Genomic DNA, 27,416 nt, shown 5'->3' on the forward strand with positions numbered 1-27,416 from the left:
AGATTTATAAAGATGATTGATTTCACTGGTTATTAAACAAGCCACATGAAAGCACTGTGACACCTTTACGTTTTATTTCAGAATCTAAGCTCTTTGAAAGTAGGGACTTAGAAAGTAGGAAAGCATTTCTGATCAGCTACAGTTGGAGTCATTGTAACTTGACTGTACCATAGGAATGTCATTTTGTTCCCCTTTGAGACAGAAGGATAACAGCCAGCCAGCCAGCCAACCAACCAACCATCATCTAATCTCTGAGAGATTGCCCTGGAAAGACTATGGAGCTATCAAATCACAGGATAGATTTTGACACAAAAACAAATGAACACATTTAAACAGAATTACATAGATTTTAAAACAGAGAAATGAAATTATTTACCACAGTGTAAAGAGTTCAAAGTAATGATTGACAAGGCTGGATTAAAGTATGGCCCCATATTATGAAAGGCTAAGAATCCTAGGGTGAGAAGTCTGAATTTGAGTTGAGCAATCAAGAGCCTACATGTTCACAAATAACCATGTACAAATTATATAAACAGTAGCTAAAAGTAATTTAAATGAGGGGAGGAGTCTAATTCCTGGGGGATCATGGTAAGTCTTGTGCAGGAAGTGACATTTGAACTGAGCTTTGAAGAAAACCAGACATTCTATGTGACAGAGGTGAGGAGGGAGGTTTATTGGGGACAGTCTGTTTAAAGCCATGATGAAGGAGAAATGGAATGTCATGTACAGAGAAAAGCAAGGAGACCAGTTTGGCTACAAAGTAGAATTTGTGAAGGACGGTTCTAAACACTAAGCCTAGAAAAGCAGACTAGAATCAAACTGTGAAGGCCTTTAAATTCTAAACAATAGAGTTTTGATTTCATCCTAGAGAGAGGCAAAAGGGAACCATTGGAGCTTCTTGGGTAGTGGTGGAAAACATGGTGGCAGTGGAAGGTAGGGCAGAGGAGGAATCTCAATGCTCTTGTGCAGGAAGGTTTTGACAGAAGCCAGGGAAAAGGTGAAGCATGAAAGAGAGGGAGAAGTTAAAAGACAGCATTCAGAGTTTGCGTTTGTGTGATTGGAGAATAGTGGTGCCATTAAATAGTGGAGGAAGTGTGGAAGGAAGTTGATTAGAGTTGGGAAGATGTTGAGTTCAGGTTTGACAGTGTTGAAGTGGGAGTGATGCCGTAATATCTAAGTAATATCCTTCTTTTTATACATCTTTTATGGAAATAAATTCTACCCATGTCCCTTATATAATATCTTCTGGATTTGTTCCTTCCTTTGCATTCTTATGGTAATCCTTTTGATAATTCCTTAGTAATTTCCTGCATGGACATTAAAAGCTTGATCTCCCTGGTGAGTTGCAATGTCCTCCTAATGTAACCAAAATTATTTTCTCCAACTTGCCTGTGACCATGTCATGTCCTTGTTTAGAATTCTAGGGCAACTTCCTATTGTCACTCAGCAATATAGAGCAGTGGGAAAAATGCTCAGTCTGAAGTCAGAGAACCTGAATTTGAGTTCAGTGGTTTTCTACAATCATCTGTGTGATCTTCGGCAAATCAAGCTACGTCTTTGCATCTTAATCTATGAAAGGGAATTAGTTGGCCTTGATCTATAAAAGGGATGGCCTCAGAGATCCCTTCCTGCTCTGAATGTGTGATCCCATGATCCTTTGAGAATCTTATGTTATAAAAGAACATCAAAATCTGTTGAATAACAAAAAAAGACCTCATTCCCCAATAGTAAAAGTTTAAAAAATAAAGCTTAAAAGTCTGTGTGAAAAGTCTTGATTAAACATTTTCTGATGATTTCCTTCCCTCATCCTGCTTATTTCCCAGCTCATCATCTCCAGTAATGGCAAATATCCTCAGACATCCTATCTTGCTCCTATGTGTAAGTTGTCTCCTGTGGGAAAGAAAGTAGCCATCCGGGGATAGAGCCACGATGGTGGAGTAGAAAGGCACACATATGCTAGCTCTTCCCCCACCGTCCATAAAATACCTGTAAAAAATGACTCTCAACAAATTCTAGAGCTGCAGAAGCCACAGAATGGAAGAATGAAAGAGATTTCCAGCCAAAGGTGGCCTGGAAGGCCTACAGGAAAGGTAGGGATGGTGAGCAGAGCAGAACCCAGCCTTGGTCACATGGCACTGGGAGGAACAGGACAAGAACAGGCCTCCAGGGCAAAATTTCCAGCATGGAAGGTCTCAGATCCATCAACTCACAAGTGTTGAGGAAAGCTTCAAAGGTCAGTAAGAGGGTTTTCCCAACTGGGCAAGAGGGGAGTAGGGCTTTCCCCAGCACTGTCCCCAGGCAGTGACTGGGGTAGCAGCAAGGACAGCAGGGGTGGTGGCAGCAGTGGGTGTCCATTTGTGAAGCACTCAGCCTAAAGCCCTGGGGGGAATTGAGCAGCTGATCTGAATCTCAGCCCAGAGCATGGTACTGGGGGGAGGAGGAGCACTAGGACCCTCCACTTGACAAAGGATTCAGAAGTCAAGTAACTGGCTGGGAAAATGCCCAAAAAAACAAGTCCATATAAGGTCACTTTCTTGGTGAACAGTTATTTACTTCGATCCATTCAGATGAGTAAGAACAAGGCATACTGTCAGAGGAAGTCAAGGCTTCTGTATCCAGTACCTCCAAAATGAATATGCAAGAGGATCAGGCCATGGAAGAGCTTGAAAAGCAAGTCAACAGCTTGCTAAAAGAGATCCAAAAAAATGCTGAGGAAAATAACACCTTTAAAAATAGGTTAACTCATTTGAAAAAAGAGGTCCAAAAAGCCAATAAGGAGAAGAAGGCTTTAAAAAGCAGAATTAGGCAAATAGAAAAGGAGTTTCAAAATCTCACTGAAGAAAATTGTTCTTTAAAATTGAGAGTGGAGTTCAGGGATGCTAATGACCATATGATAAACCAAGAAGTTAAAAAACAAATCCAAAGGAATGAAAAAATAAAAGATAATGTGAAATATCTCATTGGAAAAACAATGGACCTGGAAAATAGATCCAGAAGGGACAATTTTACAATTATGGGACTACCAGAAAGCTATGATCAAAAAAAGAGCCTAGACGTCATCTTTCATGAAATTATCTAGGAAAACTGCCCTGATATTCTAGAACCAGAGGGCAAAATAAATATTGAAAGAATCTACCAATCACCTTCTGAAAAGAGCAACTCCTAGGAATATTGTGGTCAAATTTCAGAGTTCCCAGGTCAAGGAGAAAATATTAGAAGCAGCTAGAAAGAAACAATTTGAGTATTGTGGAACTACAATCAGGATAACACAGGATCTGGCAGCTTCAACATTAAGGGATTGAAGGGATTGGAATATGATATTCCAGAAGTCATAGGAACTGGGATTAAAACCAAGAATCATCTACCCAGAAAAACTGAGTATAGAACTTCAGGCGAAAAAAATAGTCATTCAATGATATAGAGGACTTTCAAGCATTCTTGATGAAAAGACCAGAGCTGAATAGAAAATCTGACTTTCAAACACAAGAATCAAGAGAAGCATGAAAAGGTAAACAGGAAAGAGAAATCATAAAGGATTTTCTAAAGCTGAACTGTTTATATTCCTACATAGGTAAGATTTGTAACTCTTGAGACTTCTCTCAATATTTGGGTAGATGGAGGGATTATGCACAAAAACACACACACACACACAGAGCACAGGTTGAGTTGAAACAGAAGGGATGATATCTATAAAAAATAAAATTCAGGGGTGAGAGAGGAATATATTGGGAGGAGAAAGGGAGAAATGGAATGGGGCAAATTATTTCTCATAAAAGAGGCAAGAAAAATCTTTTTCAATGGAGGAGAAAAGGGAGGAGGTAAGAGGGGAAAAGTGAAGCTTACTCCCTTCACATGTGGCTTAAGGAGGGAATAACATGCTCACTCAATTTGGTATGAAAATCTAGATTACACTAAAGGAAAGTAGGGGAGTAGGGAACAATGAGGGAAGGGGAGAAGGGAGATGATAGAAGGGAGGGCAAATGGGGGAAGGGAATAATTAGAAGTAAACACTTTTGGGTAGGGACAAGGTCAAAAGAGAGAATACAATAAATGGGGGGCAGGATAGGATGGAGGGAAATATAGTTAGTCTTGTACAACATGACTATTATGGAAGTCTTTTGCAAAATGACACATATATAGCCTGTATTGAATTGCATGCCTTCTCAGTGAGGATGAGTGGGGAGGGAAGGAGGCAGGGAGAGAAGTTGGAAATGAAAGTATTAGAAACAAATGTTGAGGATTGTTATTGCACATAAATGGGAAATAACAAATAGAAGTAATGGGGTATAGAAATCTATCTTGCCCTACAAGAAAAGAGAGAAGATGGGGATAAGAAAAGGGTGGGGTGTGATAGAAGGGAGGACTCATTGAGGGAAGGGGTAATCAGAATGCAAGGTGTTATGGGGTGGGGGGAGGGGAGAGACAGGGAAAAAATTGGAACTCAAAATTTTGGGGAAATGAATATCAAAATCTAAAAATAAATAAAGTATTGAAAAAAAAGAAACAAGGAATCTTACCTTTCAATTTAACAAACATTTACTATTTCCTCTTATTTGGGACACAAAACTAAAAAAGAAAAGGAACTTGTCCTTAAGAAGTTTACATTATCCTGGGAATGATGTCACCTTTTCATTGATAAGTGGATACAAGATAATCTAAGGAGGGAAAGAAAACTCATACTTGGAGGAAGAGATAGGGTTGTGTGATCCAGAAGGGTTTGATAAAGCAGGGGACACATGAGCTGAGATCTGAGATGTTACAGATTCTAAGCAGTGAATTTGAGGAGAGAAAGAATTACTGTGTTCCAGGTACAAGGGGGATACCTTGAATGAACGCAGGGAGATAAGAGATGGAATTGCTAGGAATTAGGACAGTTTGGGGAATCATTACTAATTGCACAATCATTTATATCACTCTTAAAAATCAATAAACCATTCCAATGAGATTTTTCCTAACCATAACTGAGAATACGATTCCAATCTAACTAACCTTCTACTACATGAAATATACTTCCCTCTTGATTCTAATTAGAATTAGAATAATTAGAATATGTATAATGTGAATAAATTATTAAAATAGAGCATTTTTTCCATTATTCTTTATTTTGTCCAGTTAGCCTTTGCATGTTAATCTATTTCAATTTTGTACATTTTAAATCATAAACTCACAAAAGGCCATTTGACTCACTTTACATGAGGTTTTTAAGACACAACAAAAGTGTGTTTGGCGATGTTACATGTCAGTTTCATAGTTTCCAATGTAGGAGCAATAGCTGGATTTGTTTTAAAGAATTCTAAGGAAGGAATCCACACTTAGGATATGGGCATGTTTAGGAAATGGGCAACAGGAAGAACCAGACACAAGGTGGTGCTGCCTTTGCTGTGCTCTCTGCCTCCTAACTTACCTTGATCTAATAAATCACCAGGTTCCCAGAGGGTGAGAAGGGCAGAAGACCTTTGAGCTTTGGTATCTATAAGAAAGGATGGTGGCATTGCATTCACAATAGCTCACTCTGGCAGCTGGTCCAGGGGAAGGGAAGAAAGCAAGCTATCTAGGTCAGAAGAGAGGGAGACCCTGAGAACAGTGATTTTAAGGAAGCACAAGAGGCGGTCTCTACCTACTAAGGGGAACTTTACTTGCTGTGCAGCTCCAGCTCAGGCCTGAGAGATCCACTTGCCCACCTTTTCCCTAATCACCAGTTTCACCTGTTTGTTTCTAAGGGTGTAGATGAAAGGGTTGAGCGTTGGGGTCACCACAGTGTTGAGGATGGCTACAACCTTGTTCAAGTTCTCTCCCTCACTGCCCTTACCTGCCCTGACATACATAAAGATGCAGCTGCCATAAAAAAGTGATACCACAATGATGTGGGAGGAACAAGTGGAAAAGGCTTTCTGCCTCTCCTTGGCTGAGGGGATGTGCAGGATTGTGTAGAGGATGTGGCCATAACAAGAGGCAGTGACAGATAAGGTGCCCAGAAGACTGATATTGGCTATGACAAAGCCTATCAGTTCCACCAGGCTTGTGTCTGCACATATAAGCTCTAACAATGGGAAACTGTCACAGAAAAAGTGATTGATGACATTGGGGCCACAGAAAGGTTGCTGAAATGTGATGTAACTTGGGACGATGATGAGAAGGAACCCTCCCATCCAGGAGGACAGCACCAGCTGCACACAGAGCCTTTTGCTCATGATGGTGGCATAACACAAGGGGTTACAGATTGCCACATAGCGATCAAAGGACATCACAGCCAGGAGGAGGAATTCTGTTGTTCCTAGGAAGAAGTAGAAGAAGAACTGCAGGAAACATCCCAGAAAGGAGATGGTCTTGTTCCCTGTTAGGATGTTGTCCAGCATCTTAGGAAAGATGATAGAAGTGAACCAGATCTCCAGGACAGCAAAATTTCTGAGGAAGTAGTACATGGGGGTATGAAGGCGATGATCCATCAGGGTCACAACAATGATGAGGAGGTTTCCTAGTAATGTTATAAGGTAGGTCAGAAGGAGCCCCACAAAGATCAGCATTTGTAATTTGCAGGCATCTGTGAGTCCCTGAAGAATGATCTCAGTGATAGTGGTAATATTCCCCATGTTCCATGTTGGGGCCAGAGAAACAGGGCATCAACAGAGGCTATGAGTCTCTGGGATCATATTTGGTCTAGAATTGAAGAGAACAGGAGATGAATGAAGTTTTTTTTAAGTTGAAGGATTCCATTATTTTTATGTTTAGCAATATCTGTTCTCCACCTCCCTTTTCCCCTCCTCTAGACCTCATTAAGTTTGTGGAATGTATGGATATTTTCTTGAATTGTGAACCCTGTGGGAGTATCAGTGTTGACTTGGGTAGACAAGTGGAGTAATAGTAAGCTTAGTAATAGCCCTTTGAGTGATGAGTGAAATTATTTTAGTCAAAGTTCTTACCAGTCCCCTTAGTTATAAGACTCTAACTTCCTAACCAAAACCAGTGTTCTTTTGGGTTGTTTTGTTGTGGTGTTTGTTAAGAAAGAGAATTCTTGATAACATTTTTTTTTCCCTTTCTTTCATCTCAACCTGCTGAATCATTTTTTTCTCTTGATCTTCCGTGCTGCAGCAATATTTTCCTAATTCCATGATACCATTTGCCTCTCTAAATATGCTATGTCAGAGGACATTTGTGAAAGAGTTGGAAAGGAATGTCTTTCTAACTTTATTTTCTATTAATTGTTGCTACCTGCTATCACTATTAAATATAATAAAAACAATGAAATAAGTTTAAATGTGAAAACAAAATTCCATATGAATTGTAAATTAAACCAAAGGAAGAAAAAGATTTGAACAAAAGTCTATTTGTCAATAAGGTTTTATTTAGCACATCCAGTGTCCAATGATTAAATTTCTTATTTCAGTATGCTAGGAATGATAATGGTTAAAGATTTTGTAGGTAATGGTAGATCTGACCCTTTAATGATCAAGCTTGAGGCTGAGGTCAACCTATGCAGAAGTGCAACTAGATTTTCAACAGGAGTAAAATTTAGTGTCACTAGAATAAACTAGAGAAGTGATCAGATTAATTAAGAAAGATTACATACTGTATGTATTACATGAGAAGTGACAGACATATACACGTATGATGGTGAGAATCTGGAGTGTATTTGATCATGGCTGGAAACAGACCTTAAGTTCATAGAGGAACATATGCTAAATGCAAGTGAGCATCCTAGACTTTTGAGGGGAAAGCACTCAAGAGAGTGATCTGAGAGGAGTCCAGTAAGTCTTCAGCAGATGCTTTTTCATTCTTTCATTCACAATAACAATAATGATGTCATCTCAGCACTCTCCATTGGTCCTGCAGACGTGCCAAGCAGCAACTGATAAACTGTTCAGCTTTTCCTATCTTACTCAGAAATCAAATTGATGAAGCTAAAGTCATGAAGAAACAGCTTTGTGAGAGCTCACCTGCCTGGGGAGGAGAGATGGAACATCCCAGGAATCCTTGGCACTCTTCCCCTTTTTCAGGACTCTGTCTGACAGGAGGAGAGAAAGTCCAGCAGGTGTAGGGGGTCTGGCTGCTCAATGGGCTGTTGTTGGAAGACAGGGAATCCTTATGTTCTCTCAGTCTAAAAGTGTAGCTTTGGCTCCACATAGAGTTGTGTGAGTGAAGTGTTTAGGCTGTGGGGGTCCTTCTGAGATGCCCTGCCTGGGTGGCCTTGCCCCATCATGCCTTAAGGCATGTTTCAGTCTGTCTGTGTGGTTCAATTAGATATGGAGGGACTGTGGTTTTCCTTCACTGTGTAAGGATACTGAAGGATTTTGCTCAGACCTGAAGCTGTAGGAATCTTTGGGTTGTGGTGTACAGATGAGGTTGAACAGCCTTGACAGAACATTTCATGCAGACTTCTTTGAGGATCATCAAATTTGCTAGAGTCTCCAGTAAATTAATAATAGTGATAGTAGCTAAATTTTATCTATCACTTTAAGGTTTACAAAGTACTTTAAAAATCTTTCACTTTATCCTCACAATCACTCTGGTAGGTAGGTAGGTAGTATAATGATCCTCATTTGACCCATGAGGAAAATGAGTCAGACAAAAATTAAGTGACTTGTCCAGGGTCACATGGTATCTGAGGTGGGATTTGAATTCAGGTCTTCTTGACTCTCAGTTCCAGGCTGTATGCCCTATTAGACTCCAGTCTACAAGACAGATTATCTCAGGTCACCAGGTAAACCCTGTTTTGCTCTCTGCTACTCTGAAAAGGTACATAGAGCTTAAGTTACCTGCCACTAGGCAAATGCTCAGGTCACTTTGGGGCTCCTTCTGTTTCTGGGGGGATTAAGCACTGTACTCAAAGAGCTGGAGGAGACATCTGCTTCTCATCAGCAGCTCCAGGAGCTAATATGTCATCTGTAGAACCTAAGCAAAATCAGCTTGTATCTTTTTCTCATAGCTACTTGTCATGTCTCCTCAATTGGTTTAATTTCTAGCAACTCCATCCTCAGCTTCATGGATGGCCAGATCACTGATATTACATGCCATAAATAACTGCATAGCAAACAAAATGCAGTTTATGGATCCCTCCTGTCAGCCAGGTCTATCATAGAATCATTCCCTGGTTCCTTCCTCTAAGTACCTTCTTGTCTTCCAAAGAAGAAACTGGGTGTAGAAATGGACAGAAAGAGCAAACATGTTCATTATTGGAAGCAAATCCTTCTTCCTTCCCTCCTGGGTCAAAGAGTGACTTTTTCTGATGGAGGCTCATTTAGTTTATCCCTGGGTTTGCCCCTGGGGGCTTGCTGATAAATGGCTCTTGTACATGTAGGAGTGAGGTATGCACAAAGGGCTTTGTGTATGAGATATTTGTGGAATAGGCAGTCTCTCTGTGGACAAGTACCAGTTCTATAGTGTTTGGGATGCTATTTTAATTCCATGGAAACACTAAAGTAGACAAGCTATGTTTGACCCTCCCGAGGTTCTCTTCCCCTTTCTTGGTTGATGGGGCTGGGCTCCCCAGAGATTCATTATAACTCAGTGATAACAGAGACACAATCTCATTCCAAATCTCTTGGTTGTTACTTTTTCTAACATTGGAACTAAAAGTTTCCTCTCCTTCTTTTGGCCAAGAGTTATAATTAGTTTTGAGAAAATTTCACTGTACAGATATTGTGTTTGGTAATGTGTTGAGAAATTTGAAGGGGGAAGACAGGCAGACAAGATTAAGCCCAGGGAGTGGTCAATGCAGCCATAGGGGGGCCTGGTGGGGCCAAGTTTGGGAGCTCAGTGCTGGAGGGAAGTTCTCCTTCTGTTGTTTCTGAAATCTGCCAATACCAGATATAGAAGGTGGGGAATTCTGCCTTTTTCCCCTTTCCAAGCAAAAGAGAGTGTGGCGGACAGCCTGCGTCCCCCACGCGGCTCAGTGATGTGGTGACAAAGAAAGACATGGGAGGCTGAAAAAGATAGGCCAACTCCCTTTATTGATCCGAGGGTCAGGGTATTTATAGGCAGAAACTTCAAGCCTACTTGACATTCTGCTCTTCTCCTGTCCTAGAGATTTGGTCATTCTTATTGTTTTTAAAGACTGTGAGCCTAGAGGACATCTATTTTACATATCCCTTGTATGCTGTAGTTCTCTTGTTTGTCTCATGGAGACAGCAACATCTGGGGGGCATGGAGAGCCATTCCAGATGATAACAAGCACAGTTTCAAAGAACAGTTTCCCTGAAGATCTATCCTGAACTTGTCAACTGCACTCCATCCTGGCCCTCAACAAGAGAGAACTGGCAACACATTCTTATTCTGTATAACTATCACAATATGACTAAGATTCCACCTAATTTATTTTACAAGTTTGCAGTTTGGCACATAGTATGCAGAGGGTCCCAAAAGTCTTATGCAATTTTAGCCTATTAAATCCTGAAAGTGCTCTTAGACATTTGGAAGACCTTGTCTAAGTTTGTCTTAAAGCAGGACAAGTTGGCATTTCGTTCCCAGACAATTTCATAGATCTCTGCACTCAGACTATGAGAACTGAAAGTGATCTGGGAGATCTAAAAATTTAATTGGTTGCCTAATGCATTGCCCTTGTTCTTGAGAGCATTTCTTCCTGTTCAAAGAGAAGACATGCTGGACTCTGAAAACTGGAAGAGATGAGTGTGATCATCCTCCCCCTACCAATCCTGTCTCTTTTCCTTGTTGGCCATGTGACCTTGAGAAAGACACTTCAGCTCTTGGGTCTTGTTCTTTTCATCCATAAAGCAATGAAGTCCCTGATTTATGATCACTGAGTCACAGAATTTTAAAGTGGGAAGTGACTTCTAGTTCCATTCCCTTTTGCCTCTTAATTCCCCCTACAACGTACTCAATAGGTGGTCAACCATGTTCTGTTTGATGACCTCCAGTGAGGGGCAGCCTCCTACCTCCCAGGCAGCCTGTTCTAATCCAAACCCTAAATGCTCTCTGGCTTACCAATGTCCTTCCTGACATGGGACACCCCAGACTGGACATAGAAATCCAGATGAAGCCTGACCAAGATGGAGCATTCCTGAATGCTATGCCTCTTCCTCTCAGGCTTCCTTCAAGTCTCAACTAATGGGCCACCTTCTGCATTAACCCTTTCCCTGGTGTCTTCGATCATAGTGCCTTCCCTCTAAGTCCATTCCCAATGTGTGTTGTCTTTATGTTGTTTGTGCATAGATGTTTGCTTGTTGTCTTTCAGATCAGCGTGACAGCAGTGCTTTGCACAGTTGTTGGCACAGAGTAGACACTGAAATGATTACTGATTGATTGTTGATTGAGTAGAAATTGTTTGCTTTTTTACCTTTCTTTGTATTCCAATTGCTTGGCATAGGTATTTGGACACAGTAGGCACTTAATAAATGCTAGTTGATTGAATGGTTAATGTATCCCAAGACTACATTGTGGTCTACTCCTACCCTTAGATCTTTTTCTGGGAGTAAAGCAAAGATGTCTGGGCCATTTGTTTTTCAGTCATTTCTGACTCTTTGTGATCCCTTTTGGGATTTTCTTGGAGAAGATACTGAAGTGATTTTCCATTTCCTTGTCCATATCATTTTTCAGATGAGGGAACTGAGGCAAACAGGGTTAAGTGACTTAGCCAGCTAATAAGTATCTGAGGCTGGATTTGAACTCATGAAGATTAGTCTTCCTAATTCCAAGTCCAGTGCTCTATCCACTCTGCCATCTTGCTGCCTGACTAGCGCATAATTGATATATTAAGCCAGTTGAGGCACTCAGTTATCAAATAGACGATCAAGGTCACAGGGAGCTCTTTCCAGAGCTGCAGAGTTATGCCCTTAGAACCTTGTATCTGGTCTGGGTGTCAAAGTGACTGACAAGAAGTTGGAGAAGGGGAATGTGAAGCATCACTGGGATCTTCAAGAAAGAGTGGAGAAGTAGAGACATTTACCAGAGTCACCAACTGATATTAATCCAGAGCTTTAGGATTTCCCTTACACAACTACCCTGTGAGCTAGTCTTATCATGATCTTTATTTTAGTGATTAGGAAACCAGCTCAGCGGAGGTGAGTGACTTACCTTGGGTCCCAAACCCACTAAGCATCTCAAGTGAAATCTAACTCTAAATTGTCTTTCTTTTCTTAAAGTTTTACTTTTCTTTTCAATATTTTCTTAATGTTTTTTTACATGAATAACTTAATAATTATTTCACCCCCTCCAACAAAATCCCCCTTTGTACCAAAAACTGTATAACCAAGCAAAACAAATTGTATTATATAGCTCATTCTGTGCGTACTCTCCACCACTGTCTGCCAAAGAGATGGCTTCCGTGTTAGGCTTCTGACGTCAGCATTTGTTACTGCATCGACTTTCGATGTTGTTTTCTTTTTCGTTATTATGATCATAGTGTAAATAGCTGTTAGTAGTTAGTGGTAAGTGGTTAGTTTAAGCCCGGTGCTATATCCATTATGCCACATCTCCTCCCAATGCTGAGTTTAGATCCAGACTTATGGAAAAGAGGGAAGAGTTGGTGAATCCAGCCTCTTTAAAGAGAGAAAGTAGAGTTCCTGTCCCAAGAAGGATCATCAATTTGTCGATGATGGAAAGCTAGAAGAGATAATTAAATACACATTTTAATTGGGTCAAGATCCAAAAAGCATCCTGACAGGCTATAATATTGGATCAAATCTAAGAGGATGAAATTTAATAGAGTAACTCCAAAATCTTACATTTGATTTCAAAATATCAACTTCAAGTGTTGAAGAGGGGGTAGACACAGTTAGTAATTTATCTGAAAAAAATGTCTGAGGACTTGAGTGGACTGCAATGTGGTCTTAATCATTAATCAGTGGTGAATATTAATCAGTCAGTTAACTACTATTGATTGAGTGCCTAATATATGCCAGGCACACTATGCTAAGCAATGGGGATACAGAATTTTCTGCAATTCTGTCTGTCTCTACACATAATAATAATACATATTATACCACGTATCCATGTGATATATATACATATATGTGGGATTAGTTTATACATATGTATGTCTATACATATATCCGTGTATATAGGACTGTTTATCTGTTTCTTTGTGTATGTGGAAGGCTAGGTTTGTATTGATACAAATAATCCTGCTCAATTGCTGCATATATTAGAATTTGCGCTATTTGAAATTGTAATTATGTAAAATAGGGTAATTGTTTCCAGCCCAATGGGAGCATGAAATTATCTGTACTCAGTGGGACCTAGTTGTGTACCACACCCCATTCCACTCAGCTCCCCTTCCCCATACACCATTCACACATACAAACATAAAAATGCACATACATGCACACATTGTGGTATGCCAAGAAATGTTTACAACTGCTGGGTGTGCAAGACACACTTTTCAGTTTCATTTGCATGACTGACATTTTCTCCTTCCCTTAAATGATCAGTAAAACAATAAATCAGGTCCTGATTTGTAGCATTTACTGATTTCTGAGGAATAAATGCTCACTCTGAAAATTTAACAACCAGCTCTTGAGCGCCAATGTGAACTGGCTCCAGTACACTCTTCTTAAATATAATATATGTGTATATACATATATATGCACATTAATGAAGTATCACTGTGCCATAAACAATGATGAATGTGATGAGCACAGGGAATCCTGGGAATATCTACACGCCTGATGCAGAGTAAAGTAAGCAGAGCCAAAAAAAATCAATATGCACAATGACCACAGCAGCACAAGTTGAAAAAGCAACCACCAAATATTCAAATGAATTTTACAAAATTATAAAGCACAAGCATAACTCTAAAGAGATGTGAGATGACACTCTCCATCTACTCAGAGGTAGAAGAGCCAGGAATATTGGATGCTGCAGGTATTTTCAGATTCAGACTCTTTTCTATGTATTTATCAATTATACCGATTTTTTTCCTTCTTTCTCTCTGTCTCTCTCTCTCTCCCCTTGTCTTTATTTGTTCTATGGACTTTCTTTGTTCTAGAAGCTGGGGGAGAGATACCGTGCAAAATGATGGTGACACGAAAACATAGCTATCCATAAAAACTTCTTTCAGAAAAGAAAATCATTGCAAACTTGCAGAACAGAACATCCAGATAGTATCCTGTAGTGGCCAAAATAATGCCATTGTGTGCCATGCTTTGGAAAAGTAGAGGAGTATTCTTAAAGAGACATTTCAAAAAGCCCTTTTGGAATCTGACATCCAACTATTAGGCTAACTGTATGAAGATAGAGTAATTCACGAAAGCTAGTATCTTTATCAATGTAATGGATAAATGCATTTAAAAGATAATGTAAAAAGCTCTCTTAGCACGTGTGGAGCCAAGAGGACAGTAGGCTCCGCTCCTCTTCTCTCCTCTCTCCCCTCCCCCTCTCTCCCCGCTTGTACTTCTACTTCCAATCCCTTAAGCTTAGCCTCCTTAGGAAATCTCCCCCTCTTCCTCCTAAGGAAGATCTCCCTGCACTTGTAACTAGACCCTGTAATAAAGCTCAACCCCTGTTCGACTCTGGAACGTCCTTTCTCTCATACGTTTATCCGGTTTGGCCAACCGAAGACCTGGGACAGGTGCCCAGGAGGATCAGAAGATGCTAGCTGCCTTTTGGGATGTCACAAGAGAAAGAAGACACAGACAAGAAGTGGCCCCATCCCTGGAAAAGGCTTTCCTAAGGGAACCATTTCCCTATGGGAAAGGCAAGCCCATTCTTACCACCAACCAACCCTTGGAAGGTCAGAGTAATCTTAATATCTTGAGGCCATCAGGAAGGAAGAGGCCTGGGAAGGGGGCAAATTTAGCCTCTTCAATGAATTCATAGAGTTCCACCTCAGCAACCAATCAAAAGAGGCCACATGACCTAAAAGAAACAGTGAAAGAATACCTGTACATGATCTGAAGTAGAAGAGAGAGAAAGGGTCCCACCATTATGCATCACCAAGGGGGTACTACTCTGTTTTTGCACTCTTTGAAATTCACAGTCCTGAAGTCGAGGGTGCTTTATTGTCTATCCTACTTTTTTTCCCCACTGGAAATAGGGTGCTTTGAACTGGACCTATAGAAATCATGCTTGTAATCCCTGGGGAAGGGAATCTCTCAATTTTGGAACTCCTGCCCTGGAGCTGAGGTGTATTGATTCTTGAGTGAGTGCAAACACACACAGCCCATTATATGTAGATGGTGCCATGCTTTCATTCCCATTTAACCATCCACCGTCTAGTCATTAGATCTGTCACCTCAAGTGTAACCCTCTCAATTTTTCACTTCTCTGCCCTCCACCTCTAGCTTTGGGTACAGTAAATCAAATAAATACTACCCTTGCTTCTGAAAAGCATGTGTTAATCAACTTCCCTGTGGGTCAATTTCAACTCTCTTCCCTGGCCACTGTTCCCCTAAATGTACTGTCTCCCACTAATAGAATATGAATGCCTTGAAAGCAGCAACTGTCTCACTCTTTATATGTGTGTGTTCGGTTTATTCTGGCACATAGTAAGAGCTTAATTAGGGCAGCTAGGGGGGCACAGTGAATAGAGTGCCAGGCCTGGAGAAGACTCTTCCTGAATTCAAATCTAGCTTCGGATCTTTACTAGCTGTGTACTACCAGGCAAATCACTTAACCCTGTTTACCTCAGTTTCCTCATCTCTAAAATGAACTGGAGAAGGAAATGGCAAACTACCTCAGTATATTTGCTAAGAAAACCCCAAAACGGGTCATGAAAATTTGGACTTGACAGAATAATGACAATAAAGTGCTTAATAATTTTTTTTTATAAAATTCATTCATACACCTATTGAAAGATAAAATTGTCAAAGGGGCAGCTCATTCATTTGTGAGTTGCTCTACTTCAAGAAGAATGTTCTATAGGAGATATCAAAATAGACAGTGTCCATCAAAGCTATGTCATGTATATATATGTATATATATCAATATGTACATATATATGTATATACGTACATACATACCAGTTTTGCAGTCTGCACCAGCTTCTCCTTAGAAGATACAACGTCAAAAAAAAAAAAAGTCACTGCCTGAGCTTCCATGTTGTTAAGAGAAAGCATGTACATAAAGTTATTTGGGAGGCACTAGTCATTAAAGAGATCAAGGTAAGCATCTCTAATATGATCTATTAGAGATGGTCCTTGAGTGGATCTTTAGAGGAAGCAATGGATTCTACAATGAAGAAGTGAGAAAGGAGGGCAGTCCAGGCATGAGAGAGAGCATGTGCAAAGTCATGGAGTCTGGAAATTGAATCTTGTGTATAGAAAAAACAATTAGTCCACTTTGGCTTGCTTGTAGAGTGCATGAAGGAAAGTAATATACACTAAACCTGTAAAGGTACCATTAGTCTGGTTTTCCATATTCTCATCAATAGGAAATTGTCTTTGATGATGATCATTTTGTGGTATGTTTTCAACCTTCCTCTTCAATTCATTGTCATTTTGTCTGGTTCTTAATGTAGCCCTCGGTATTTCAGTCAATATTGCATTAAACATTATAGATATTAAAAAAAAAAAGATAATGTAAAAATCTCTCAAGACTTGCATATACCAGCATAGACTAAAGCCACTGAAATGACAACACCCATAGGAAGAAAAGTGAATCACTCAGGAGTCCTCCTAACAGGTGTCAAATAATCAGCATGGCAAAAGCAATTTGAGGAAACCAGGGAAGACCTAGGGAAGACACTGGAAGATTACGTTAATATATAGCCAGTATGCAGAGCAGAGAACACACGTCGCTCAATTAAAGAAACCTGCAGAATGGAGAACAGAAGAGGAAAGTCTATCAGAAATTCTTGATCCCCTTACTCAACAATTAAAAGTGAAAACCTAAAGATTGGAGCAATTCAAGGATTCAAATCAATGCAAAAAATAAAATAAGCAATTCAATGACCATCACAAACTGCATCACAGAGAAAAAGAAGCAACAAATAAAATTTAAAAATAGAGGAGAAAGAGATGCCCTACAGAAGGTGAATGTGGAGGTCTTCTTGCTGCCTGTATGAACACAATGAAGGCCAACACAACGCAAGTGAAAACTGCATCAAACATGAAACAGAAAACTTTCATGCCAATTAATATAATGGATGACAGCATGGTTACAATAAAAAAAATAAAAAGGTGATTGAAACCCTAACTTTTGTGGAAAACTGGAAAGTGATGATGGGTGGAAAGATAAGACCTATAATTATTGACTTAAATATCTCAGTGGCACATGAATTACTAGCAAAGCACTTTATCAGCTTCATCACAAAAAAGGCATTATTTCATCTTTCTTAACAGAAAGCATAACTTATTAGCAAGCTATGAGAACACCAGCGACCCTTCAAATGAAGGCCAATTACCATATGCAAGCATTCATGGCTTGTAGTAATTTTTTTAATCTCTAAATACTTACAATTAAACAATATATTGACCTAGAAGCCAAAAGGTTGGTTAAAAACTCTCAGATGTATAAAGATGATTGATTTCACTGGTTATTAAACAAGCCACATGAAAGCACTGTGACACCTTTACGTTTTATTTCAGAATCTAAGCTCTTTGAAAGTAGGGACTTAGAAAGTAGGAAAGCATTTCTGATCAGCTACAGTTGGAGTCATTGTAACTTGACTGTACCATAGGAATGCCATTTTGTTCCACTTTGAGACAGAAGGACAACAGCCAACCAACCATCATCTAATCTCTGAGAGACTGCCCTGGAAAGTCTATGGAGCTATCAAATCACTGGATAGATTTTGACACAAAAACAAACAAACACATTTAAACAGAATTTACATAGATTTTAAAACAGAGAAATGAAATTGTTTACCACAGTGTAAAGAGTTCAGAGTAGTGATTGACAAGGTTGGATTTGCAGTATGGGCTCATATTATGAAAGGCTAAGAATTCTAGCGTGACAAGTCTGAATTTGAGTTGAGCAATCAAGAGCCACTTCCTTGGTGTGATATGACCAAAATACTACTTTAGAGAGACCAGTGTGGGAACATTGTACAGGAAGTGGAGAGATTAAAAGTTTGGAGTCCTTAATGAAAATCCACTTATTTCTCATTATTTCACCAATTTTAATCATTAGTTCATTTATTCACTATGAAATGCAATGCATTCACAAATATTTACTTAATATTTAATTTGGTTTTTATTAGTATTTATTAGTATATTAGTATTTATTAATATTTACTCATTAATTAAGAAAGCATTTATTAACCATTTACTATGTGCTAAGTACTGGGCTAGGTGCTGTTGATCCAAATTCAAAGATAAAACTGTTTCTGTCTTTACTGAGGTTATATTCCAATGAGAGAAAATTACATGTTCACAAATAAGCCTGTATAAATTATATAAACAGTAGCTAAAAATAATTTAAAGGAGGGAAGGAGTCTAGTGCCTTGGGGACCATGGTAGGTCTTGTGGAGGAAGTGGCACTTGAACTGAATCTTGAAGAAAGCTAGACGTTCTACGAGGCAGAGGTGAGGAGGGAGGGTTATTGAGGACAGTCTGTTTAAAGTCATGATGAAGGAGAAATGGGATGTCATGTACAGAGAAGAGCAAGGAGGCCAGTTTGGCTACGAAGTGGGATTTGTGAAGGACAGTGATAAGCAATAAACCTAGAAGTGCAGGCTGGAAGCAGACTGCGAAATACTAACCTATAAAGTTTTGATTTTATTTTGCCTCTAGCCAAGGGGAACTACTGGAGCTTCTTGGGTAGTGATGGAAAACACGGGGCAGTGGAAGGTAGGGCAGAGGAGAAATCTGAGTGCTCCTGGGCAAGAAGGCTTTGACAGAAGCCAGTGAAAAGGTGAAGTATGAAAGATAGCGAGGAGCTGAAAGATAACATTCAGCATTTGAGTCTGTGTGATTGGAGAATAGTGATGCCACTAAATAGTGGAGGAAGTGTGGAAGGAAGTCAGTGTGGAGTGGGAAGATGTTGAGTTCAGTTATGACAATGTTGAAGTGGGAGTGATGCTGTAATATCTAAGCAGAATTGTCCTTCCCTTTATACATTCTTTATGGAAATAAATTCTACCCTTGTCCCATATATATCTTCTGGATTTGCTCCTTCCTTTTTATTCCTATGGTCACACACTTGATAATTTCTTAGTAATTTCCTTCCTGGACATTGAAAGCTTGATCTCCCTGGTGAGCTACAATGTACTCCTAATATAAACCAAGTTATTTTCTCCAACTTGCCTGTGACCATGTCATGTCCTTGTTTAGAATTCTAGGGCAACTTCCTATTGTCACGCAGCAGTATAGAGCAGTGGGAAAAATGCTCAATCTGAAGTCAGAGAACCTGAATTTGAGTTCAGTGGTTTCTATAACAATCTGTGTGATCTTGGAAAAATCAGGCAACCTCTTTGTATCTTAATCTATAAAAGGGAATTAATTGGACTTGATCTATAAAAGGGATGGCCTCAGAGGTCCCTCCCTGCTCTGACCGTGTGATGCCATGATCCTTTGAGAGTCTTATATTATAAAAGAACAACAAAATTTGTTGAATAAAAAAAAGACCTCATTGCCTAGTAGAAAAAGTTTAGAGTTTTAAAAAAAAGTTTAAAAGTCTGCTTGAAAAGCCTTGATTAAACATTTTCTGATGATCTCATTCCCTCATCCCAGCTTATTTCTCAGTTCATCATCTCCAGTACCTGGCATATATCCTCAAAGACATCCTGTTTCACTCCTGTGTAAGTTATCTCCTATGGGAAAGAAACTAGAAATCCCATCTTTCAATTCAACAAACATTTAGTATTCCCTCTTATTTGGGGTACAAAACTAAAAAAAGAAAATGTACTTGTCCTCAAGAAGTTTATATTATCCTGGGAATGATGTCACCTTTTCATTGATAAGTGGTTACAAGATAACCTAAGGAGGGAAAGAGAACTCATACTTGGAGGAGGGGAGAGGGTTGTGTGATCCAGGAAGGTTTCACAAAGCAGGGGGACGCGTGAACTGAAATCTGAGATGTTACAGATTCTAAGCAGTGGATTTGAGGAGAGAAAGAATTACTGTGTTCCAGGTACAAGGGGGATACCTTGAGTGAATGCAGGGAGATAAGAGATGGAATTGTTAGGAATTAGGACAGTTTGGGGAATCATTACTTATATAACTCTTAAAAATCAATAAACCACTCCAATGTGATTTTTCCTAACCATAACTGAGAGTACGATTCCAATCTAACTAACCTTCTACTACATGAATTATACTTCCCTCTTGATTCTAATGTATAATTGGAATATGTATAATGTGAATAAATCATTAAAATAGAGCATTTGTCCCATTATTCTTTATTTTTTCCAGTTGACCTTTGTTAATCTATTTCAGTTTTGTACATTTTAAATCATAAACTCAAGAAAGGCCATTTGACTCACTTTACATGAGGTTTCTAAGACACAACAAAAGTGTGTTTGGCGATGTTACATGTCAGTTTCATAGTTTCCAATGTAGGAGCAATAGCTGGATTTGTTTTAAAGAATTCTAAGGAAGGAATCCACACTTAGGATATGGGCATGTTTAGGAAATGGGCAACAGGAAGAACCAGACACAAGGTGGTGCTGCCTTTGCTGTGCTCTCTGCCTCCTAACTTACATTGATCTAATAAATCACCAGAGGGTGAGAAGGGCAGAAGACCTTTGAGCTTTGGTATCTATAAGAAAGGATGGTGGCATTGTATTCACAATAGCTCACTCTGGCAGCTGGTCCAGGGGAAGGGAAGAAAGCAAGTTATCTAGGTCAGAAGAGAGGGAGACCCTGAGAACAGTGATTTTAAGGAAGTACAAGAGGCTGGCTACTATGGGGAACTTTACTTGCTGTGCAGCTCCAGCTCAGGCCTGAGAGATCCACTTGCCCACCTTTTCCCTAATCACCAGTTTCACCTGTTTGTTCCTAAGGGTGTAGATGAAAGGGTTGAGCATTGGGGTCACCACAGTGATGAGGAGGGCCACCACCTTGTTCATGTTCTCTCCCTCACTGCCCTTACCTGCCCTGACGTACATAAAGATGCAGCTGCCATAAAAAAGTGATACCACAATGATGTGGGAGGAACAAGTGGAAAAGGCTTTCTGCCTCTCCTTGGCTGAGGGGATGCGCAATATTGTGTACAAGATATGGCCATAACAGGGAGCAGTGACAGATAAGGTGCCCAGAAGACTAATATTGGCCACAACAAAGCCTATCAGTTCCACCAGGCTTGTGTCTGCACACACGAGTTCTAGCAATGGGAAATTGTCACAAAAAAAGTGATTGATGACATTGGGGCCACAGAAAGGTTGCTGAAATGTGATGCCACTGGGTACAACGATGAGAAGGAACCCTCCCAACCAGGAGGACAGCACCAGCTGCACACAGAACCTTTTGCTCATGATGGTGGCATAACGCAAGGGGTTACAGATTGCCACATAGCGATCAAAGGACATCACAGCCAGGAGGAGGAATTCTGTAGTTCCTAGGAAAAAGTAAAGGAAACCCTGTAGAAAGCATCCCAGTAAGGAGATGGTCCTGTTCCCTGTTAGGATGTTGTTCAGCATCTTGGGAAAGATTACAGAAGTGAACCAGATCTCCAGGACAGCAAAGTTTCTGAGGAAGTAGTACATGGGGGTATAAAGACGTCGATCCATCAGTGTGATGAAAATGATGAGGAGGTTCCCTAGCAGTATGATAAAGTAGATCAGGAGGAGCACCACGAAGATTGGCATCTGGAATTCACAGGCATCTGTGAGTCCCAGAAGAATGATCTCAGTGATAGTGGTGATATTCCCCATGTTCCATAGTGGGATCAGAAAAACAGGGCATCAACAACAGAGGCTATGAGTCTCTGGGATCACATCTGGTCTAGAACTGAAGAGAACAGGAGATGAATAAAGCTTTTTTTTTTTTAGCTGAAAGATTCCATTATTTTTATGTGTAGCAATATCTATTCTCCACCTCACCTTTCCCATCCTCTAGACCTCTCATTAAGTTTGTGGAATGTATGGATGTTTTCTTGAATTGAGAACCCTGTGGGAGTACCAGTGTTGACTTGAGTAGTCAAGTGGAGTAATATTAAGTGTAGTAATAACAGTTGGACGAGTGAAACTTTTTTAGGCAAAACTTTTATAACTCCCCCTTAGTTAGAAAACCGTGACATCCTAACCAAAACCAATTTTCTTTTGGGTTGCTTTGCTGTTGTGGTTTTAAGAAAGAGTATTCTTGACAACTTTTTTCCCCTTTCTTTTATCTCAATCTGCTGAATCATTTTTTCCCTTGATCTCTTATGCTGCAGGCATGTTTTCCTAATTTCATGACACCATTTGCCTCTCTAAATATGATGTGTCATAGGACATTTATGAAAGATCTGGAAAGCAATGGCTCTCTAACTTTATTTTCTATTAATTGTTGCTATCTGCTATCTCCATTAAATATGATAATAATGAAATAAATTTTAAGTGGGGAAAACAAAATTCCATATGAATTATAAATAAAACCAAAGGAAGAAAAAAATTGGGACAAAAGTCCATTGGTCATTAAGGTTTTATTTAGCACCTCCAATTTAGGAAGGAGTATCTTTCTACCTTTATTATCTATTAATTCTTACTACCTACTCTCTCTATTAAATATAATAAAAATAATGAAATAAGTTTTAAATGTGGAAAACAAAATTCCATATGAATTATAAATTAAACCAAAGGAACAAAAAGATTTGGACAAAAACCCATTGGTCAATAAGGTTTTATTCAGCACCTCTAATGTTCCAGGCTTTGTGCTAAGCCGTTGGCATCAAAAGAAAAGTAAAATATAGTCACTGCTCTTAAGGAGAGTACAGTTTAATGGGTGAGAAACATGGCAACAACATACAGAAACCAACTATACACGGGATAAATTTGAAATAATCAACAGAATTAAGGTGGACTGGGAAAGGCTTCCAGTAGAAAGCTAGATTTTTGCTGAGACTTGAAGGAAGCCAACAGACCAAGATGAGGAGGGAAGGGTCTTGTGTGAGGGATAGCGAAGAGGCCAGTGACAGTGGGTCATAATGTGAGTGTGGTGGTGGCACTATAAGGCATAAGAAAGCCAGGAAGGTGGAGGAGGAGGGTGAGGTTATGAAAAGCTATGAATACCAAACAAAGGATTTTATTCTTCATTCTGAAGGATACTATTGGAATATAATGGGAAGGAGGGAGGCATGGTCAGATGGGATCTTTTCAAAGATCTCTTTGAGAAACACAATATAGATTGGATGGGTGGGGACAGATGTGTGGTGGGTAGAATGACTGGGCTATAGGGAAGTAATATTTTCTTTGATGCATGTTTGCATGATATGTTATATGCTTGGCATATGCGGTGATTGGAGATGAGGTCATTTATATATTATCTCTAATACCTAAAAATCTAATAGCATTATGTAAAAAATAAACAATAGTTATACCAGAGAAATAATAATCAAATTATTTAGGTACTGAACAGTACCAGGGGACTAATAGTGAAAGAATTTTTTCAATGTCTGTTTCAGAGAAAATATGATTAAATTTCTTATTTCAGTATGCTAGGAATGATGTTGGTTAAAGATTTTGTAGGTAATGGTAGATCTGGTACCTTTAATGATCAAGCTTGAGGCTGAGGTCAACCTATGCAGAAGTGCATCTAGATTTTCAACAGGAGTAAAATTTAGTGTCACTAGAATAAACTAGAGAAGTGATCAGATTAATTAAGAAAGATTGCATACTACATGCATTACATGTAATGTAGAGAAGTGACAGACATATACATGTATGATGGAGAGAATCTGGAGTGGATTTGATCATGGCTGGAAACAGACCTTAAGTTCATAGAGGAACATCTGCTAAATGCAAGTGAGCGTCCTAGACTTTTGAGGGGAAAGCACTCAAGAGAGTGATCTGAGAGGAGTCCAGTAAGTCTTCAGCAGATGCTTTTTCATTCTTTCATTCACAATAACAATAATGATGTCATCTCAGCACTCTCCATTGGTCCTGCAGACATGCCAAGCACCAACTGATAAACTGTTCAGCTTTTCCCATCTTACTCAGAAATCAAATTGATGAAGCTAAAGTCATGAAAAAACAGCTTTGTGAGAGCTCACCTGACTGGGGAGGAGAGATGGAACATCCCAGGAATCCTTGGCACTCTTCCCCTTTTTCAGGACTCTGTCTGACAGGAGGAGAGAAAGTCCAGCAGGTGTAGGGGATCTGGCTGCTCAATGGGCTGTTGTTGGAAGACAGGGAATCCTTCTGCTCAATCTAAAAGTGTAGCTTTGGCTCCACATAGAGTTGTGTGAGTGAAGTGTTTAGGCTGTGGGTCCTTCTGAGAAGCCCTGCCTAGGTGGCCTTGCCCCATCATGCCTTAAGGCATGTTTCATTCTGTGTCTGTGTGGTTCAATTAGATATGGAAGGACTGTGGTTTTCCTTCACTGTGTAAGGATCTGAAGGATTTTGCTCAGACCTTTGGGTGTGACACAGTACACAGATAGGATTGAGCAGCCGTGACAGAGCAAGCCATACAAATTCTCTTGTTAACAAATTTGCTAGAGTTTCCCCTGTAATAATAATGATGATGGCCAACATTTATAAAGTGCTCTAAAGTTTGCAAAAACACATTACCAATATTGTTATATTTTATCCTCACAACCACCCTGGGTATAATTATTTTCATTTGACAGATGAAGAAAATGAGACAGACAGAGGTTAAGTGCCTTTCCCAGGGTCACACAGGTATTATCTGAGATAGGATTTGAAATCAGGTGTTCATGATTTCTTGTTTCAGGCTGTATTCCTTATTAGACAACAGTCTATGAGACAGATTTTCTAAAGTCACCAAGTAACCTCCGTATTGCTCCGTACTCCTCTAAAAATGTACATAAAATTCAAGTTATCTGTCATGGAGCAAAGGCTCAGGTCACTTTTGTGGTTTACTGTGGATTACTGGTAGTATTAAGCACTGTACTCAAAGAGCTGGAGGAGACATCTGATTCTCATCAGCAGCTCCAGGAGCTCATATGTCATCTGTAAAACCTAAACAAAATCAGCTTGTATCTTTTTCTCATAGCTAGTTTTCATGTCTTTCAATTGGTTTAATTTCTAGCAACTCCATTCCCAGCTTCATGAGTGACCAGTTAACTAAAATTACATGGTATGAATAACTTCATAGCAAACAAAATGGATTTCTGGATCCCTCCTGTCATATCTATCATAGGTCTATCATAGCATCGTCCCCTGGTCCCTTCCTCTAAGTACCTTCTTGTCTTCCAAAGAAGAAACTGTGTGTAGAAATGGACAGAAAGAGCAAACATGTTCATTATTGGAAACAAATCCTTCTTCCTTCCCTCCTGGGTCACAGAGTGACTTTTTCTGATGGAGGCTCATTTAGTTTATCCCTAGGTGCGCCCCTGGAGGCTTACTAATAAATGGCTCTTGTATATGTAGGGGTGAGGTATGCACAAAAGCCTTTGCGTGAGAGATATTTGTGAAACAGAGAGTCTCTCTGTAGACAAGTACCAATTCTGTAGTATTTGGGATGCTGTTTTGTTTCCATGGAAACACTAAAGTATACAAGCTATGTTTGACCCTCCCAAAGTTCTCTTTCCCTTTCTTGGTTGATAGGGCTGGGTTCCCCAGAGATTCATTATAACTCGATGATAACAAGGACACAATCTCATCCCAAACCTCTTGGCTGTTACTTTTCCCAACATTGGGACTAAAAGTTTCTTCTCCTTGTTTTGGCCAAGACATACAATTAGTTTTGAGAGCATTTAACTGTACAGGTGTCACATTTGATAATGATTTTTGAGGTTTGAAGGAGGTAGATGGGCAGACAAGATTTTGCCCAGGGTCTGGCCAGCATGGCCATGTTGGGAGCCTGGTCAGGGCCAGAGATTGGGAGCTTAGTGCATGAGGGAAGTTAGTGCTATATTGCTTCCGAACTAGGAATAGGAGAAGGAGAATTTCACCTTTTCCCTCTTTCCACATAACACATCTGTCTGACTTTCCCAATGTGGCCAATAGCCCTTAAATTGATTTATTTTATAAGTTTTCAATTTGGTAAATAGTATGCAGAGGGTTCCAAAAGTCTTTTGCAATTTTAAGTTATTAAATCCCCAAAGTGCCCTCAGCCCTTTGGAATAATCTAAGTTTTTCTTAAAGCAGGTCAAGTTTGCATTTGGTTCCCAGACAATTTCATAGATCTCTGCACTCAGACTTTGAGAACTGAAAGTGACCTGGGAGATCTAAAAATTTAATTGGTTGTCTAATACATTGCCATTGTTCTTGAGAGCATTTCTTCCTATTCAAAGAGAAGACATTCTGGACTCTGAAAGCTGGAAGAGATGAGTCTGATCATCCTCCCCCTACCAATCCTGTCTCTTTTCCTTGTTGGCCATGTGACCTTGAGAAAGACACTTCAGCTCTTGAGCCTTGTTCTTTTCACCTGTAAAGCAATGATCACTGAGTCACAGAATTTTAAAGTGGGAAGTGACTTCTAGTCCCATTCCCTTTTCTCTCTTAATTCCCCCTACAACATACCCAAAAAGTGGTCAAAAATGTTCTGTTTGATGACCTCCAGTGAGAGGCAACCTCCTACTTCCCAGGCAGCCTGTTCAGCTATGGGATAGATCTACCCTTAGGAATTTGCCCCTGACATCAGGCTTCAATTTGCCTCTGACAGTTCTCCCCATTGCTCCTGATTCTACCTCCCTTGGCCAAACAGAATGAATCTAATCCCTCTTCCTCATGGCAGCTCTTCTAATACTGGCACAGTGTTCTCCTGGAATCTTCACTTCTCTGTGTGAATCAGTTTTTTCAACTGGTCCTAAGTTAGCTTAGACTAAAGACCTTTTATCATCCTGATTTCCCTTTTTCTGGATGCTCTCTGGCTTATTAATATCCTTTCTGACATGGGACACCCCAGACTGAATGTATGTAGCACCAATACAATATTCACTGCTTCTGCAGTGGCCATGAATATGCCGGCACAGTTCTGAATTGCTAAATACAACAGACTTCACATGGAAGACAGAACTAAAACATTTATTCAGTCACCAGAAATAAATAATGCGGAGGGCACCACCATCCCCGAGCCTTTCTTCCACAAACCACCTCCCTTAAACAAAATGACAAACAGGCTCCCCCAGTCTTTCCCAGCTTTGACTGCTCTCTGACTAACTTCCTCTCAGCTGTGCTCTAGCTCTGTATCTTCCTGTTCTACCCTTCCTGCTCCATGTGACTTTACTCATGTGACTCAGACTTCCACATGACTTAAGCAGGTTACATGGGCCTATTAATGGATTGGAAAGATCGTCCTATTAAGAAACAAAATTGCATTAACAATACGCAAAAATGCATTATCAATACAACATAGCACTCCAGATGTGGTCTGACCAAGATGGAGCCCAGAGGTTGTATCATCATCTAATTCCTGGATGCTGTGCCTCTCCCTCCCAGGCTTCCTTACAATGGCAGCTAATGGCTCTGCATGAACCCTTTCCCT

At 39.9% G+C, this 27,416-nt stretch overlaps 2 protein-coding genes across 2 annotated transcripts; both read right to left on the reverse strand.

Moving 5' to 3' along the window:
• Nucleotides 1-5,654: 5,654 nt before the first annotated feature.
• Nucleotides 5,655-6,590, reverse strand: LOC140514300 (olfactory receptor 6E1-like). Its single transcript, XM_072624483.1, has one exon. The coding sequence runs from the start codon at nt 6,588-6,590 to the stop codon at nt 5,655-5,657; it is 936 nt and encodes a 311-aa protein (XP_072480584.1).
• A 14,177-nt stretch (nt 6,591-20,767) lies between these two features.
• Nucleotides 20,768-21,703, reverse strand: LOC140514544 (olfactory receptor 6E1-like). The gene has a single exon (XM_072625004.1). The coding sequence runs from the start codon at nt 21,701-21,703 to the stop codon at nt 20,768-20,770; it is 936 nt and encodes a 311-aa protein (XP_072481105.1).
• Nucleotides 21,704-27,416: the final 5,713 nt, after the last annotated feature.

This window comes from Notamacropus eugenii, chromosome 7 (assembly GCF_028372415.1).
Source record: "Notamacropus eugenii isolate mMacEug1 chromosome 7, mMacEug1.pri_v2, whole genome shotgun sequence".
In the NCBI taxonomy this organism is placed as follows: Eukaryota; Metazoa; Chordata; class Mammalia; order Diprotodontia; family Macropodidae; genus Notamacropus; species Notamacropus eugenii.